Raw genomic sequence first — 19318 nt, forward strand, 5'->3', positions numbered from 1 at the left:
AATAGTCCTAAGTTCACCCTGTTCCTGCTGCCCCTCTCTCTGCAGTTAGATAGATTTGAATTGACTTTTTAAACTAGCTTCTAGCCTTTTCCTGAAATGGGGCTTAAAGACAAAATATCCTGTTTCCCAGGTCCTAGTGCCTACCTGTCTTTCTCTATCCACCACTGCCCCAAACATTACTGCTGTCAACCCTGGTTAAAACTCATCATCTTAAATATGGTAGGCCAAATTGAAAGCATTTTGTGATGAATACCGATAACAGACCCATGACTGATAGAATGTATAGTTATTTATTAGTCAAGATCTGAACCTTTACACAGATATTATATGCAGATTTTTCATATTAGAACCTCAATTAAATTTCTTTAAAAATTTGAAAACCTTATTAAATGGTTTAAGTACCGTTATAATCAGTGTTAAATGTTACCAAAGTAAAGATGCTTTCTAAATAATAGTAGTTTGCTATTAAGCTGTGAAATATTTCTATCTCAAAATGGGTAACATTGAATGCTAAGCATTATACATTGAAATAACAAGTCATTTTCCAGGAGCATATTTTATCCAGTTAAATCTAAAATAAGTGTATTAATAAATAAGCTAGATTTTTTTTTTTTTTTTTCTGAGACGGAGTCTTGCTTTGTCACCCAGACTGCAGTGCAGTGGCATGGTCTTGGCTCTGCAACCTCCACCTCCCAGGTTCAAGCAGTTCTCCCTCAGCCTCCCAAGTAGCTGGGATTACATGCGTGCACCACCACTCCTGGCTAATTTTTGTATTTTTAGTAGAGACGGGGTTTTACCATGTTGGCCAGGCTGGTCTTGAACTCTTGTCCTTAGGTGATCTGCCTGCCTCAGCCTTCCAAAATGCTAGGATTACAGGTGTGAGCCACCATGCCCAGCCTAGATTTTTTTTTTTTCAATAGCAAGAATTCCAAATGATTTAGCTGACCTATTTGGCATTGATTTTCTCTTTTTCTGGCAACATCAGCTAAATTGCGGACATTTTCTTAATGTCTAATTCTAACTGGTTATTTTCTTAGTGGAATTTGATCATGATTATTGCATCTCTTTTGGATTAAAGCATTTAGAAGAGTGTTACTGTTTTTTAAGTCACTGATCAAAAGCAGAGTAAAAAATAACTGTTTTCCACCCTTCAGTTTTCTCTGTAGGAATGGTGAGGATATTTAATGAAGAAGTGCTCTGTAAACGTTGACAGAATAGAAATGTTCCCTTTGGGCACATTCCCATTTCGACTACTACTAACCATAGGTTCTGGTTGATACACCCTGTCTTCCTGCTTTATGAAGTAATGTCATGGTCAGATTGACACTTCTTAAAAAGAGTAGTTCGTTTATGGTTTGGTTAAGAAAAAAAGCATTATGTGCTTAGCAATATCAATGTGTTCTTTTACCTTCTATGGCTATTTAAAAGTGGAGGCTTATGGAGTAACGTGTTCTTGTTGTTTCATTTAACCTAGATATAGAAAAAAACAACAACAAATAAAATGATATTCTGAGTATGAGAAAATAGCCTCTTAAAAATGTTAGGTATTTTCTCTTCCAGATAGAACTAACGTTATCTCTTGGAGCCTTAGTAAGATTGTCACAATGAATGGATGGAAAGAAGATTTTTTTAATCAGCGGATTGCAGAGTCCATTCCTACAAATTTAGCAGCTCTCATGTGTGATACTAAACATTATTTATTGCTGTGTTTTTAGGCCATCCATTTACTAAGATCGAGTCAAAAATGTAAATTTCTTTAGAATTCATCTACTAACAAATCTGAAAGGACCCAAGAATTTATTCAATATGGTCCATATTTTGCAGGAGTTTGTGGAAAACAGTAGGAAAGCAATGAAAGAAGCTGGTAAGGGAGGCGTTGCTGATGCCAGAGAGCTAAAGCCGATGGTAGGTGGAGATGAGGAGGTGGCTGCCCTCCAAGAATTTCACTTTCACTTCCTCTCTCTCTCTGTCTTCACTGACTGCACTTCTTCAGGAGAAGCTTTTGTTATCTGTATCACGCAGGACGTGCTGCTCTTTCTGTTTGTGTGCTTACCCATCACTTGGATGGCAGAATTCTTGTCACAACTGAGACCACCTTCTGTAAAAGTAAGCTGAAAGGAACAGCATCCTCGTCAGTGCTCAGTGGGGGCGGGTGGGGAATGATAGTTTTTTCCCTAAGGTAAAACTGCCGTTACTCTTGTTTCCTTTTTAACTGTCAGTGTTTGGCTTTCATCAGACTGAACATTTTGGTGTACAGTTGAACTGACGGTTTGATTTTTATCATTTTGGAAGGTGATCATAGCAATTCCTTTCAACTTGCTAAAATGCATACTCCCCCTTTTAAAAATATGGTTCTGTTTACATTGCTGTCCTTTTCCCTTGGCTGACTTTTTCTTCTGTTGCCTAGGTTGTACTTTCTTTGTTTCTTAAGCTATTTTTCAGTAGCAAACAAGGCTGTTTTCATCAATACCCACGTTCCCACTCAGACAATCTAGTCTTCTCCCAGTTTAATTGTGAGATAGATAAATTATTTCTGGTAATTGATATTATATATGTATATATACACAAATATATCTCTCTACTCCACTTTTATTTGAAAAAAGCAGCTTAATGAGCGTAAGAGAACCTTGAGCTGCTTTTCACATGGATATTGTCACTATAACGTAGCAACAGATGCCTCTATCATATATTGGTCTAATTACTTCCTAATTTAAACACGTATTTTTTTTATTTTCAAATATTATATAATTGTCTGCATCCTTAAATAATTTTAAACAATGTGTCCCCTGACTGCATATAATGTTCAAAAGTGTGAGGTAAGGACTTTCCTTTCTGTCTTCTTTACACTTTAATAAATGATTTGATTTATAGCAAGTTTGTCCAACTTGCTGCCTGTGGGCCGCATACGGCTTAGGAAGGCTTTCAACGCAAATTCGTAAACTTTATTAGAACATGAGATTTTTTGCCTTTTTTTTTTAAAGCCCATCAGCTAAGCCCATCAGCTATCCTTAATGTATTTTATATGCGGCCCAAGTCAATTCTTCTTCCAGGGTGGCCTGGGGAAGCCAAAAGATTGGATACCCCTGATTTGTAGGTTTTCAACTTTAAAATATATGGTATAAAATAAGTTCATTAAAGTAGGCTGGGCATGGTGGCTCATGTCTGTAATCCTAGCACTTCGGGAGGCCGAGGCAGGTGGATTGCCTGAGCTCAGTAGTTTGAGACCAGCCTGGGCAAAACAGTGAAACCCTGTCTCTACTAAAATACCAAAAAAAAAAAAAAAAAAAAATCAGCTGGGCGTGGCGGCGTGTGCCTGTAATCCCAGTTACTTGGGAGGCTGAGGCAGGAGAATTGCTTGAACCTGGGAGGCGGAGGTTGCAGTGAGCCAAGATCGCGCCATTGCATTCCAGCCTGGGCGACAGAGCGAGACTCCATCTCAAAATATATATATATATATATATATATATATATATATATATATATATTTTCCCCCTTTTCTGTCTTTCCAGTGATTGAAGCTTTCATTACATCACTCAGTAATAAGCATTTAAAGAAAGGGAGAAATATTTCGAGGTTGAAGACTAGGTAATTTGGCCATGAGTTGGCACAGATTTCTATAGTATTCTTTAATGAATGGTAGATGAATTGTAGTAGATCAGAATGCAAGTATACTTTCCTTACCTAAACTCCTAATTTATAGGTAATAATCCTGGGAGAATTGCCCAGGTTATGTGGCATTCTACCAGATGCCAAATGTTTTAGAAAGAGTTCTTTCCTATTAGTATTTTCAGTTTTGAAATAGTGTCCCTTACTTCAAACAATGCATTAAAATCTTCATTTAATTTTTGCTTTCATTTTATGTTGTTCATCAGTTCATTGCTTGCAGATTAATGGCAAAAACCCTCTGCTGCATCCCAAAATACATCTTCTATGTGCATTGTTCTGGTGCTTTGGACGTTGTAGCATTGGGTCCCTAAGAATTATGTTTTAAATGGTTAAAAAGCTCCCAGAAGACAAGTGTGAAATGCTGCTCACAGAGTAGTTTTATTTTTTCGGCACCTCAGTACTTTCTTTATTTCTCTTCCATAGTATGCATGATTAGAGTTGGCCCCTACTAACACCATTCCTTTGCATGTGTTTCTAAAAAACTATTTGAGAAATTTCTACTGAAAATTTGGGGATTGATAGAATTTAGGATTGCTTATTTGTATTTGTTTGATATAATTCACATATTGTTGCTGTAGATGAAAGTTCTATAAAAGAGCATCATGGCTATTTTGCAATAGCTCTAGAAACATTGCTGCTGTTTGAATTCACTATCTTCCTCCCTCCTCAATGAGATATTTTAATTTGGGCTTCATTTTTAGCCTATAAAATAATGTTCAGTAAAATGAGGTTTTGTATTTTCCTTTTGACAGGAGATCATTGAACTAAACATGAGAACTTCCACTTTTGTTCTTGAACTTTTCCCTGAGAGAGGCTCACTAGTTAAGGAAACTTTAAAGATTTATGAATTTTCTTATGATTCTTTGAAAGTGATTTTGGAAAAATGTACCAAAAGTGATGAAGAGGTTTAGGAAAGAGATTTTCTGACTGTCTGCTTGCTATCATATAGGAAAGAACTTAAAGAGAAAAGGGAGGGAAAATCCTAGACACTGTAGGAACATGGGCTAGAGAAGTATGCTCTGTTATCTCAGAGATGATCCTGGAGAAAGTGTGACTTTCAACATTCGTAAGAATTTCAGCTCCAGGAATTCAGGGGAGAAGGATTCTCAGTCCATTTTGCTGTCTTGCTGTTTGTGACCGTGTGTATATTTGTAACATCATTCATGATCTCCTTTTAATGGTAATTGTCTAAGATTATACTCTGTATGACTTTGTTTTCTAGGCTTCGGGAGCAAGTTCTGCTTGAACCTAGCCGACGGTTATGGAAACCCATTGACATTCCAAAACAATATATACACATAACTATGTATTTGTGTGTGTGGGTGTGTGTATATATGTATATGTATGTGTGTATATATGTATATATATATACACACACACACATAAATCAGCCAAAATCTGAGAAAAGGAACAGGGATTTAATACCTTTTTTATGCTTATTTTTGTCAAACATGTACTCCTTTCATACGGGTGGCTTTTACAAGGCAACTTCCGTCATTTAATGTTTTCAACTGTAATTGTCTTAATGGAAATGTTGAAATTCATATCTGATTAACATTTTTAATAACTTAGAGGAGATTTTAACTTTATTTAAAAATAGGTAAAATTATTGTACCTAATTATGTCTAAATTTTATTCAGGGGTAATTTCCCTGATGTGTGTATAAAATCAAGATCTTGTTTTACTGATGCATAAGTCCTAGTGGGTCAAGACTAGGCATATGCTTTCAGATAAATAAGGAATTACTCCAATCAGTTTTCCCCAATCAAAGAAGCCATGTCATTTTACTTTTAGAAACATACAAGTGGGCCCAATATGGGAATTTTCATAACAGTTCATACGTTTGTCAGCCAACATTAAAAGGTAACCAACTCCTCAGGTATTTGTAGTTTACCCTAACGCTTCTTTAAAAGAAAGTAGGTAAAAAAAGAAAAGGGTAGATAATCTTTCGTATGCAAACTTTTCCCTTATATTTTGTCTTTCTTTCCTTTTTGACTTTAGTAGCATCCTCCACACATTTGTGTGCCTGATTTGAAAGGAAGCTGGGGCACCCAGCGAATTTAGCCTTTAAGTTTCTGTGTATTGATTTGCAGATTAAGTAATGCTGGGAGGAATAAAGAAGGGACAGAAACATGGAACATAAAGCATTGAAAATTCCGGTGCTTGGGCTTCGGCTTCAGAGTAACTGCAGTGGTTAGGGTTAAACGGCCATTTTATTCAAATGCTTGCTATACAATCTGAAAACACACTGGCAGGTGCTCCTCTCCTTGGCAATTCATTGAGTATCCAGAGTTCTACGATGTTTAACTGAAGAATTGGCTAATGTTTTGATCCTCCAGTGTGACTGTTGTTTTTGTTTGGGTGTGGGTTTGGGGTTTTTTGCTTTTTTATTCCTGAAGCTTACCAGATATGAATGGCTAATATTCCATTGTTCTGCTTATTGTAATGGTGAATGCTTTAAGAAAAAAAAGTGTAATTTGCTAAGAATAATTCATGATCTGTTTATGCGATAACTCCTTTTTGTTACAATTTTTTTAAAAAAAGCTATTTTTGTTAATGTAAAGTAAATATTTCAGAGCAAATTTTTTAAACTTATTGCACTAAATACAGGCTCTGTACAAAAAAAAAAAAAAAAGCCTCAGCATTTTATCATTCCATGGAAGGAGAATCTTTTGAAAGAAAGCATTGCCTCCTACCAGAACTAGACAGTGAATAAGATCGGTATTATGGAAATGCATACAAGTAATGTCACTAGGGCTTAATAAGCAGCTGTTTGCTAATGTGCTTCCTTTCAAAGGGTTGGACCTTTAAATTTCTGCAAAAGGTAAATTGTATTTTTTTTTAAGTATTGGTGTTCTTTACTCTAGCTAGGCTAAAATTTGCTAAATGCCTTGGTTTCTTTTAAAAGTTCATGTAATATTTCTGATTTTTCAGAATATTTGCAATAAGAGTCTGGATTTTAAAAAACACATACATACACACAATTAAGAGCTCATGTCTTAGCAAGATCTGGGAAACCAACATTGCAAGAGTAGCTATTTTGAAAGAATAATTCTCCAGAAGTTAACATCTAACATCTAGTATCACCAAACAGCATCGCTGTTCTCTTTTATTCATTTGAAATGGAATAAATATAATTATGTAACTAACAATTGTCCAAATAGATGAGAGAGCAAATCATGTGAGAAAATTCAGAATACCATCTGTTTCATAGCCACACAGATTTTGGACTTTCACAAACATTGGGAACTAAATTTAGAATTGGCAAAAGTCTAGAAGATGGGTATCAAAACAGAAGACATTCCAGGAGCTAGCAATGTTAAGAGGTGTCCCTCCAAAGTGACCTGATGGAAGTCCTGAACTTGGAAATTAGGTTCTACTCACTTGGACATCCCTGCATCATGGACTGTTGCTGCTCCCTGTTCCATATGCTCGCAATCTCAGCTATTTGGAAGCCACCAGGAATGCTTTCTAATTATCATTTGCAACTAGAACTGTAATCAGAAAGAAATTTTGTATTTTTGTATAACTTGATTGTGTGCCATTTTATATAACAGGTCCTGTTTTACAAATAAATTTTGTTTTACTAACATTGTGTTTAGAAATTATAATCTATGTGTAACCATGTCATTTGAGTTGCAAATTAATTGCCAGGCTGTTTTCCTTAAGTAAATTCATGTGCCATGTAGAAATACACAGATATGCATTACACAGGCACACAGAAAGATATTTAATATGTGGAATATCACTCTCTCATGAGCTTTATTCCTTGATTAATTTGATAAAGCCTCACAGAGGATTTTAAGCAATATTTAAATGTGTTGAGGTTATGTTTGGATATTCCTGCTGCCTCTTTTCATTCATTTCAAGTCATTCTTCAGCTAGCTATGGGCTGCCTTATTGCTATTCGCTCACTGCTTCCATCTTCTGCCCAAGTGAGAAGAATAGATGAAGAACAGAAATTTCTCTGTGAAATGTGGATACCCGAATAATTTCATAAATCAGTGATTCTGTGTGGTGGTTTTTGTCTTCTTCTGTGGTGAATCTTCAAAACTACATTCAGGACTCATATTTCTCGAGTTTTAGTTGGGGTCCTCTATTGTCAATTGTAGTAGTGACCAGAGTATCATGGTTTCTGCCATCAGATAATTAAGGCCCTGGTGCAAAATTTAGACTTTCTAAGCTCCTGCCTGAAGAATAAGGTCTTCCATAATATGGAAGAGAAAAGTTATATTTCAGTGTAAATCCAAGAGACCCATCTTCTATGAGAGGCTTACCAGTGCATTAGTAATAAAACATCAGCAATTTAGCTAGAGCACTGAGATTGTATAATCCTTGCATGGATGAGCAGAGCTCAAAGCCAGTTGTTCCTTTAAACCATTTAATGCAATGGCTAATGTTTAGGATTAAAGTTTTTATTTTATCCTATAAGATAATTAAGTCCTAAGTCACTACAACTTAAGTAGCTTAACTGTATGTTGGTCCCCAAACTTTTTCCATAATGGTTAAGGAGGAGGCACTTACTGAGTTTATTTTAAAGTTATGCTAGAAATGTTTTTCTTTTGTAGAGATGCTCTCGCTCTCTCTCTCTCTTTTTTTTTTTTTTTTTTCTTTTTTTCCATGAAGGGCATTAAGCTGCTGATTGTAAGTTGTTTCCAATACCACTGATCTTGGTATCTGTCAAGGGCTTCCTTGCCTTCCCTAGGCAGTTTTAGGATTTCACCCTAGTAGGAGGTATGAGGCACTGACCCCTTTATTCTGGACCCAAACTGCTTTAGAGCAGAGTTAATACCTCTCCCTCCCTCTTCAAAACAGCTACAGGAACTGCAGGCAGCACATATGTGTGAGGCCACATCACTGCCCCTGAGGCTTCAACCATTTCCACCATGCACTATCACTAGCTACTAACAGCCATTTCCACCATGCACTATCACTAGCTACTAACAGCCATTTTAAGAGATCTCCTAGCCCGCAAGGTAGAATTCTGGAATCAGTTCCAAAACCAGAACTGCCAGTAATGGTGACTTGAATATTTTATTTGATTTTTGGTCAGTAACCTTGTCATTTAAATCGGACTTTCCAATAGCCTTAACATGGCCTCTGAGAAGTTTCCTCCAGAAAGGTCTTTAAGCTTTCACTTTTCAATAAGTAAGTTCTTTACTGCTTTTCTACTGCTACTTTAAAAAAAAAACAACAACAACAAATAAAACTCTCAGAGTCTGGAGGCTTATCAGTGCACCTGCCACAGTTAATTTCTGTATTCTTTTCATACATTCCATCTGACAAGAGTGCACAATAATGGCTTGCCTAGAATTGGTAAGAAGTGGTCTGTGAATATATATTGAAAAAATGTGGGTTCATAAGTAAAAGCATAACGCAGATATTTGTGTATTCTGTATTCACAGCGTAGGCTGCCTTTTGCTTTAAATGCATATTCATGTATCTTTGTGTACTAAGAATGCATGTTAGCCCTTTTGAAAAGTAGGCACTATTCATACACAGTAGCTTCTTGGAATTAACTCATCTTTGTTAACTTAGTGGCACATAGTCCAAATTTTAAAAAAGCAAGACCCTTGAATATGCCAAGAGAAAATCTAAAGCTAGCAAACTTAAAAAACAAAACAAAAATTACACATGTCGTGTACACTTATGAATTTAGAATAGCACACTTTTTCCATTCAGATTTCATACATTTGAGCCAAATTCTTATACTCCATGTTTTAATTTTAAGAGGATAATTTTAATCCAAGATTTAAATCTTTGAAAATATCTTTCTTATAGAAAACTTTAATGCAGTTTTTAAATTTACTGATTTCTGTGGAAAACCTTTCTTTTCTATAGAAATACTATAGTGCCCTTTCTTCCTCCCCTTCTTGATTTTGTACGTGTAAAGACAAATGATGATTCAGTTTCAATATTGCATGAACAATTGCCACTTTGTAAATTATATGGACAGAATGTGTTCTAAGGAAATTCATCAGTAAATTTGTGAAAAATATGTGAGATTGTTCGAGACCCGTTAGGCTATTCTTCAGTTTTGATGCTCAGTTTTACAACTTAAATGATTTTCTCCAGGACACAGAGCTCAGAATAATAAAACTTTTATTAATGGTCTAGTGAAGATCTAGTTGAACATGGAAACATTGTAATTTACGAATGTCTCAGAAATTTCTCACTTTTATTTGCTAAGACCTGAATTTAATATTTGATACTCAAAAACAAGTAATTTTGAAGGGGCAATGGGTCTCTTTGAGCTTAAGAAAGCTATGGACTCTTTCTTTCAAATGCACATCGCATGTCTGTGAACACTCAAAATGCTCATAGAATTTCAGGGCCCTCAGACTGCCAGCTCCCACCCCTGTACCCCCTCAGGGGCTAATGAACCCAAGTCAAAAGCCTGCTCTAAAGTTGTTCTGATAATGTGTTTTGAAGTGAGGAAGTGATTAGGCCTCCACTAGAGATACTTTTGAGATGATGCTTACCACCTTCTGACCTGGAATCATTTTTATAACTTAAAGACTTTATGTAATTTAGTAGCAGGTTAGGGAATAGAAACCACACTAATCTGAAGGAATAACAAGATGATCAACACTGAATCTTCATGACAGTAAGATTTTCTTTCCTTGGAGGTATGAGGGTGTGTGTGTGTGTGTGTGTGTGTGTGTGTGTCCTGGGGGTTATTTGGGGGCAAGGTACCAGATTATTTGCAATGAGCCAAAAAAATAAAAATCCAAGAAGAAATAAATAGGGAATCCTTGTAATTAATCCTTCTACCAAAACACTTGATTCTTTTTATTGTAGCTCAGCTATGACATTATGTGGCTTAGTGTTATCAGTATACTACTGTCTTAAAATATATTTGTCAACATGTCCAGTTCCAACAACAGTTGAAGATGATGATAAATTAGCAAACTCAAGGGTAGTCCATAGTTGGCAAAAAAATAAATTTGGTAGAAAGTTGGAGGAGCAGATGCTGAAGGTAGAAATGCAAAAGGTGTTTTTTCTCCCTGCATAAATCAGGGAGGTGTTTTCTGTTTTAGTGTTTTCCAGTCACCCACTAGAGCAGCTTTGGACTGCTCTGCCAATAGAACTCCGCCCCCAGTCCCTTACCTACTCTATTTTCTTTAGGGAAGCATGTGGATTTCTTCACATCTGCACCTTACTATTAGGTAAGGGTGCTGCATCTACATGGAAGGCTCCCTGGGCCCTTGAAAAAGCAGGCAGAAACTCATCAAGGGGTTTGAAGTTCTTGTGAAATTTGATCCCAGTGGCTCATGATTTATAGTCAGGTATCAAACCGTTTCCTAACTTTTCAGGCTGAAGAAAGTGGAAATATCATAACTGGCTGGTGAAGAAAGGAGAAAAGTCAGCTCCCTATCCCGCCCCACACTCCTAGAAAAGTTTGGGGTTTTTTTGTTTGTTTTTGGTGTTTTTTTGTTTGTTTGTGTTTTTTTTGTTTTGTTTTGTTTTGTTTTTGATACGGAGTCTCGCTCTATCGCCAGCTTAGAGTGCAGTGGCACAATCTTAGCTCACTGCAACCTCCACCTCCCAGGTTCAAGTGATTCTCTTGCATCAGCCTCCTGAGTAGCTGGGACCACAGGCATGTGCCACCACACCCAGCTAATTTTTGTATTTTTAGTAGAGATGGGGTTTCACCACGTTGGCCAGGCTGATCTCGAACTCCTGACCTCAGGTGATCCACCCGCCTCAGCCTCCCAAAGTGCTGGGATTACAGGCATGAGCCACCACGCCCAGCCTAGAAGAGTTTTAATGAACCTTCCACAGTAGTAAATGCAGAGACCAGTAGTGGAAATTCCCATATTGGATAGAAAAGGGCCTAAGTCCAGTGTAAGTATCTAAATTTGATATGTCCTTTTGTCACAGAAGTGTAAGACTTAAAGGGAATATTCTGACCTTCGTGTATGAATCTGATCCACCCATCCTGTCAGCTAGGATTATAATTTGAGCGGTCATTTCAGGAGCATGTGTTAAATCATATGAGTGAAAAAAAAGTAGGCATTGGAAAAGAAGACTTGGGAATAATTGGGCAGATAGAATGGGTTCCATGGATCATTCTACTTGCCCCTAGAAAATGTGAGCTCCTTCTTCATTTACCATGTTGATAATCAGGTGGTGACTTTTTTTTTCATAAATTGTATTAGATACTGCACAGGAATGTGACAATAATAGGATAGCTTTGGGGGCTGGTGATTTGAAACAGGGACTATTCAGTAGATTTTCCCCATCCTCTGGGTTCCTGTAGGCTGTGCTCAGAGCTTAGTTTTTGGCCCCTATTGTTTTTGCCTATTTTGATTTTCAGAGATGATCACATGGGGACAGTTAACTTTTCTTCTGCTCTGTTGCCTTAGTGCTACTAGACTGTGTTGTGTTGTTGGAGTTTTCTGACTTCTTCCCTATATAAAGGTACTAAAAGCTCCATAATGAAAGAAGTTGTTATACTTTCTCAGAATATTCTGGACCACTGAATGCACTTCTAATAGAGCTTAAATCTAAAGAAGTTAGTTCAGTGGTTATTAACTGATTTTATTACAGGAGGAAAAAAACTTTAACAAAAAGGCAGGGAGAAAAGTGTGAAGGGCATCAAGCAAAATGATAGGGGCTTTAAAAAACAACCAAAGACAAAACCCTATCTTCTGAAGACCAAAGGTCCAACTTTACTTACTGGCTGGCACAGCCTTTCTGAACTCCTTGAGTTTAGAATAGAGCTCCTAGAATAATAAGGCAGCCAAATTTAAAGATTAGTCAATACAGTAGGGACCTGCTATTGATCTCTCAGGCACTGAGTCTTCATATCCAGTGTCAAGCCCAGCCCAGCATATGGGGTGATATGAGCAGAAAACACACATCAGTGTGTCTTGGTTTCTCACAGCTGTGTAGTGTGGCATGAGAAGTATGTTGCCACATATTTCTCAATCTGATGCCTTTTTGTCTTTTTTTTTTTTTTTTTGCCATCTGCATCCTATTTCGTAGTGCCAAAATGAATTTTTGTATCTCGTCTTGTCTTTGTCCGTTATAAACTGGAGGATCACAGTTAAGCCTTCCATGAATTCATAGTTTGGAATCATTTACCTTACCATTATTTTGGATTTTTTTCTTATTACAGTGTCACTACACTGTATTCATGTGGGGGAACAAACATGTAGGTGCTTGAACATGCCCCACAGACACAGTTGTAGCCCTAGTATTTGTGACAGTCGTTATTGACACAGTGCAGATGGAGCATTATGCTCTCAGAGGACTTTAAAAATATGTATATTAAGCAATTAACTTTCTGGAGTTGGAGTTATCAAATCTTGCTGGGAAATTAACTTCCAAGAGCTCTGAATTGGATGGAATTCCATCTGGCTTCAGAGAACAATCAGCCTATATGAAATGGAGCTTTGAAATGTTTTTCTTGTGCAGAAATATGAACTAGAAAGAAAAGTGCTGATCTAATGCTAAGTTTTCTCTGTGTACTGACTCAGTTGCCAGAATTATAATGAAAACTGTATTTTAGTCTAACAAATGTATAGAATTTTTTATGTAATAAATAAAATTTTATAGGAAAGAATGTTATTGTCTACTGTGTTGTAACACTTCCCCATGCCCATGGTGGTGAATGATAAAATCATGGGCAACATCTTCGTTTCAAATTAGGTCAGTATGCTGCAAGCGTGCCCCAGAATTTCCCAGCTGTTCCTTTCTGTCTCTCACAGCATGTTCTGAGGGCTTCGGAATAGCAACTATAAATGTACTAAAACCAATTTCTGAAGTACAAAGTTCATCCACTGCCCGGCCAGGCTTCGTAGCTGGAGTCTGAGTTGCCATGTGAATGCTAAGATTGCAACTGAACTCAGTCATCAGGCAGAGTAGCAAAGCCTCCACTGGGCCGGGCGCGGCGGCTCATGCCTGTAATCCCAGCACTTTGGGAGGCCGAGGCGGACGGATCACAAGATGAGGAGATCGAGACCATCCTGGCTAACACGGTGAAACCCCGTCTCTACTAAAAATATACAAAAAAATAAGCCGGGCGTGGTGGCGGTCGCCTGTAGTCCCAGCTACTCTGGAGGCTGAGGCAGGAGAATGGCCTGAACCCGGGAGGCGGAGCTTGCAGTGAGCCAAGATCGCGTCACCGCACTCCAGCCTGGGGGTCATAGCGAGACTCCGTCTCAAAAAAAAAAGCCTCCGCTGGACAGTGTCCATCATGGAAAACATTCATTGTGCCTGGTACAGTGCCCTGCACGTGAATTGGAGCCTGGATCTGTAATGAGTTTAGTGCGTTTGTGAAACTGTGTGGTGTGCCATCATTTAGGCAGTAGCTGTGCCCCATTTAAAGTTTAGAAAAATCAAGCTTTTTAAAAACCAATAATTTTAGGTAATGTTAGGGACGAAGGAAGGGATGTTCTTCTTAAGTGGAAGACCTTTTGCAATACCGTAAACCTCTCCTAATTTGTTTTGTTATTTTGGATTTTTCTTGAGCGGCTGCACTGTAAACTGCCTTTTATTAGCAAATGTGAGCTGATGATAGTCCTGGTTGTTTACACCATCCTGCCAAAAAGAGTTGTTACAGAATAATTGTGAGGAGTCTTAAACACTGGAGGAATTTGAGATTCTGTAGAATATTAACCAATCTGGACTGTTCTTTCTTTTTCTGAGTGGTTCTGATGCAGATTTACGTAATTTCTATTATATAGACCACCTAATGATTAAAGAGCCTGTGAAAAGCCTCACATCTGAAAGGTACCTGAAAGTCTTTTCTTTCTGTTTGACTATGGAAAGCGTACTCTGTATTTAACCTCAAATTGAAGGAAATAAAGAAAAATCTAGAGGATTATTTCAGATGGCACAAAACTTACGCACCCTATCTTAATATGTAAGTAGTGATTAAAATTTTAGCTGCTTTAAATAGCTGTACAGCTCAAAACTCTTACAGATGTTGAAGGGTTCAGAAAGAAGCCAGTACCTCGAGAGGCTCTTTGGCCTCATATCTTTGATCAGATGCTGTAGAACTAACCCAGTGGGTTTCTGCCTCTACCAGGGGCGTCCAATCTTTTGGCTTTCCTGGGCCACACGGGAAGCGGAAGAATTGTCTTGGGCCGCACATAAAATACGCTAACACTAACCACAGCTGATAAGCTAAGGAAAAAAAAAAATCACACACACAAAAAATCTTTTTAAAAAGTTTACGAATTTGTGTCAGGCTGCATTCAAAGCCGTCCTGGGCTGCATGTGTCTCGCGGGCCGTGGGTTGGACAAGCTCTACACATTGTTTTTTCACTTGTGGCAAGTAGTAGTGAAAATAAGAAATGCTTTATGCTTTTAATTTGATGTGCCTCATTTACTGTCCCAATTCCAAGAAAAATAATTTTAGCAGATTCACCTAGGTTAAATTTAGGATTCCAGAAAAAGTAAAGCTAAGCTATTAGACCATTTCACGGGCTTATCAGCAATTTCAATAGAAATCTTAAAGCGCTGTAGGTACTTACAAGCTCCCTGGCCAAGACTGTCAGACTAGAGAGGCAACAGTAAGGAACGGCCTTCAAGGCAAAACAAAGCGGCTTTCAGTCAGTCTCAGGTTGCATCCTGTAACCTCACACTGGGAGACAGGCTATTAGGTATTTAAGGTTGGTCTGCTCACTCCATCTTCCAGAAAGGATTCTCACAGCTTACAACAAAATAAAACAATTTTAACACACACACACACAAGTTGTGTAATAAGCAAATGGAAAAAAATTGAGAAAAGGAGATTAGCTATGTAAGAATCCCAGGCTAGGCATATGACTAAATTCCAAGCTTCCTGTCAGTCCTGTCAAAGAGGAAATCAAGAAAGGTACATATTTAATGTTAAATTTTAAAAAGCATAAATAAAAGTTCAATAGGAAGGACTGGGCAGGCATTCACAATGATGTAAATAATATTTAATACATTGGATTAATGTTTATAATATAGTTAGTGAAGAAAGCAGGGGCTCAAGCAATGCATGATCTCATTTATATGAAATAAATTTTCTTACACATCTTAAAGTATAGTAGGTGCTCTCTCAGTCCTGTAGGCACTGGTAGTTAACTGGTTAATTGAAAAATTGGGTTAAGGAGGAGAATCATTAAAAATGAAAATTTTTGGCCAGGTGCAGTGGCTCATGCCTGTAATCCCAGCATTTTGGGTGGCCGACATGGGTGGATCACCTGAGGTAAGGTGTTTGAGACCAGCCTGACCAACATGGAGAAACCCCGTCTCTACCAAAAATACAGAATTATCCGGGCACAGTGTCACCTGCCTGTAATCCCAGCTACTCGAGGCTGAGGCAGAAGAACTGCTTGAACCCGGGAGGCATACGTTGCGGTGAGCCGAGATCGTGCCATTGCACTCCAGCCTGGGCAGCAAGAGTGAAACTCCGCCTCAAAAGAAAAAGAAGGCTGGGCGCGGTGGCTCACGCCTGTAATCCCACCACTTTGGGAGGCTGAGGCGGATGGATCACCAGATCAAAAGATCAAGACCATCCTGGCCAACATGGTGAAACCCCGTCTCAACTAAAAATACAAAAATTAGCTGAGTGTGGTGGTGCATGCCTGTAGTCCCAGCTACTCGGGAGGCTGAGGCAGGAGAATTGCTTGAACCAGGGAGGTGGAGGTTGCAGTGAGCCGAGATTGTGCCACTGCACTCCAGCCTGGCGACAGAGCGAGATGCCATCTCAGAAAAAAAGAAAAAGAAAAAGAAAATTGTTTTAAACTACAATATGTCAATGTTTATTGGCCAGTTGTTGACATAGGTATATTCTGACTCCTGACTCTTCTGAAGTTGTCTACTGTCTTTGGCATTAAAGACACCAATAATGTAACCTCCCGGAAGTGCAATAATATGAAATATTGATTTATTAAAATGGATTAAAAAGTTTAGAAATGCTTACAAAGCCCACTGAATATAGGTTCCCAGGTTTTTATAGTTTTTATAATTTCTTTGCAATGTTTGTATTTCTCACCTACACTTAACTTGAGAGTAGTAGTTTTAGCATTTACCTTTATTGAACATTTGCAAGGTATTCAACTTTTCAAAGGGTTAATTTTTATAGAAACTACTCTTTTCATATTCATTGTTTTTATCAATATACATAATATTTAAATAATCCTGGCAGTAGTGTAACCACTACACCTGGCATAACATGTTGAAATATACACACCTGACCCTTGTTAGCACAACCTCCTGATGCTGAGAATGAGAACACGGAACACAGGCCTCTCAGTGGAAGCCCCTCTCCAGGAATATTCAGCATATGACAGTCATCAGCCAGTACATTCTACAGAAGCTTGGAAAAGATCAGTTTATTTGGCAAAATGGTTAAGTGAAAGCCAGCTATGAAAGCCATCTAGTTACATAAAAATGATGATTATGGTTATCTCTGTTTTGTGGGACTATGAGTAATTTCAGCTTTTCCTTTGCTTATTTGTATATTTAAAATATTCCTCTATAGTTTTTAACAGGAAAAAATTACATTAAACACAAATAGCTGGGTAAGATAATAAAATGATAGTAACTAAACCAGTGTGATAATAGGCCAATGGAATAGAAGAGAAAGTTTCGAAAACAAATCGTATTATTTATAAGGGATTATACCTAAAATAGAATATACCTAAAATGAATAAGGAAGGAAAGAGTCCATTTAATAAATTGTAATTTAGGACAATGGGCTTTCAATTTGAAAACAAATCTAAGTCAAATCTAAATGGATTTAGGATTTTATTATTATTATTATTAGACCAGGGAAAGGTCAGGAGAAGGAGTGGAGAGGATCTGATAAAATTAGAAAGATTAGAAGAAATAATAGAAATGATAGACTTGAAATAATAGGATGATGGAAATGATAGGTGGGGATTAGGAAGATGCACATCTCACATTTGGTGGAAATTGTGATGCACGAGGCCCATTTCAGATGCATTTCCTAAGCATGCTCACAGCAGTATGCTAAATGAAAGCAGTATGCTTTCATTCAACAAGCATTTCCCGAGACCTCTTCTGGTCAGCCAGAGTTATATTCTGGGAGCTCAGTTCTAAATACTCCTTGATCTTAAGTAGCTCACAGCCTAATGAGGGACACAGAGAGCAATAATAGTAGAGAGTGCTTTGGAGCACACAGGAAGGTGTTGAGGTCATTAGGAGAAGCTGTCTCAGCTGAGTCTTGAAGGGTAAGCAGGGATTAGCCAGATGATGAAGGGGTGGGAGGGTGATTCTACCCAGAATAGAAGCGCTTTGGCACTCATGTAGCAACATGAGGAACACAAGTCATTCAGGATGTCCAGAGCAAAGAAGATGTGGGTTTGCACCAAGAGGTGACCCTGGAGAGGATACAGGAGTCTTACATGTGTGTTCAGATCTAAAGTGTGAGTTATGGGGAGCCTGTGACAGGTTCTAAGCAGAGGAGCAATCTAGCCATATGGAGACTGCATTGAGGGTGGAAATCTAGAAGAGAAAGACTTGGGAGGAAGGAAGCCTGAGCCGGGGCCTAAGAGGAAGACTGGAAAAGAGGAGGATTCCAGCGGGAAATCCAACAGGCTTGGTGACTAATGAAATTGGAGGGAAAGGGAAAATAAATCATGAAGGCCTATTCTCAGGATGATGTGTGCCATCTCTTCATTTAGAGACAGGGGCTTTTGCCAGATGGTCAAATTCATCTAAGCTCTGATTCTCTACTTCATTGAATATTGGAAATATTTACCTTTTCTGCTCCATGCTAACTGTTGTAAAATCTCCGTAGTGATAAGGAGTCCATTAAAGAACAGTTAGAGATCCTGAAAATATTTATCTGTGCCAGCAAAAAATGTTTTCCACTCCGTGATAATGATTTCTGGTTTTCAGCTTCCCACATAACAATGGCGTGTGTCGCTTAGGTAGTTGCAGGCAAACTTTCTCTCAATGACTCCAACTCTACTCTTCTACATTGTCACGCTAACCATTGGTGTGCTTCTATGCTAACAAGAAATAACATGCAATATGTTTTTAGCATATGTTTGTATATTTATGCTGCTTTTGTTTTCCAAAAAGGCATATATAAAAAAAGATTTTTTTTAACCCCAGGCTGGAGTGCAGTGATCCCATCATAGCTCACTGCAGCCTCAAACTCCATAGCTCAAGCGATCCTCCCACCTCAGCCTCTAGAATAGCTGAGACTACAGGCATGCACCTTCACACCCAGCTTTTTTTTTTTTTTTTTTTTGGAGAGGCAGGGTCTCGTTTTGTTGCCCAGGTTGGTGTCCCAACTCCTGGATTCAAGCAATCTTCCCAACTCAGACTCCCAAAGTGCTGAGATTACAGGTGTGAGCCACCATGCCCAGCCCAAAAAGATTACTAAACTAAAAATATAAAAGCAAAGACATAAACAGGAAGAAACAAATATGCTAGATTCTAGGACTAATATGGTCACAGTGCATTGAAGCCTTAAATTCTTTCAGCTTTCTTAGCAACCTGATAGGAAAGGAAAACACAAAGATCTATAGAATTTTATTCTCTGGTAGAAGAAGGTTTATGCATTCTTCAATTTACTGTGGAAGCAAAAATAACCCACGTATGGCTCTTAAATTGGGATTTGGGGATGCTAAGCTGGGGAAGTCCCAGCATGTAATTTCCTGATGCTTTAATTGAAGTTGTTACCTCATACCTT

At 38.1% G+C, this 19318-nt stretch overlaps 1 protein-coding gene across 4 annotated transcripts in view; it reads left to right on the forward strand.

The window, feature by feature from the left end:
* SLC44A1 (solute carrier family 44 member 1) overlaps nt 1-19318 on the forward strand; it is a 193171-nt gene that overhangs the window by 138820 nt on the left and 35033 nt on the right. For 2 of the 4 annotated variants that reach the window (XM_024252130.3, XM_054520397.2), the window contains 2 exons: nt 1825-1905; nt 4889-7256. In XM_024252130.3, coding sequence (XP_024107898.2) covers nt 1825-1905; nt 4889-4912 — 105 coding nt within the window. In that variant the 3' untranslated portion in view covers nt 4913-7256. Of the gene's footprint in view, nt 1-1824; nt 3921-4888; nt 7257-19318 lie in introns of those variants that run through there. The other 2 variants (XM_024252131.3, XM_024252129.3) reach the window with 2 other exon arrangements.

This window comes from Pongo abelii, chromosome 13 (assembly GCF_028885655.2).
Source record: "Pongo abelii isolate AG06213 chromosome 13, NHGRI_mPonAbe1-v2.0_pri, whole genome shotgun sequence".
In the NCBI taxonomy this organism is placed as follows: Eukaryota; Metazoa; Chordata; class Mammalia; order Primates; family Hominidae; genus Pongo; species Pongo abelii.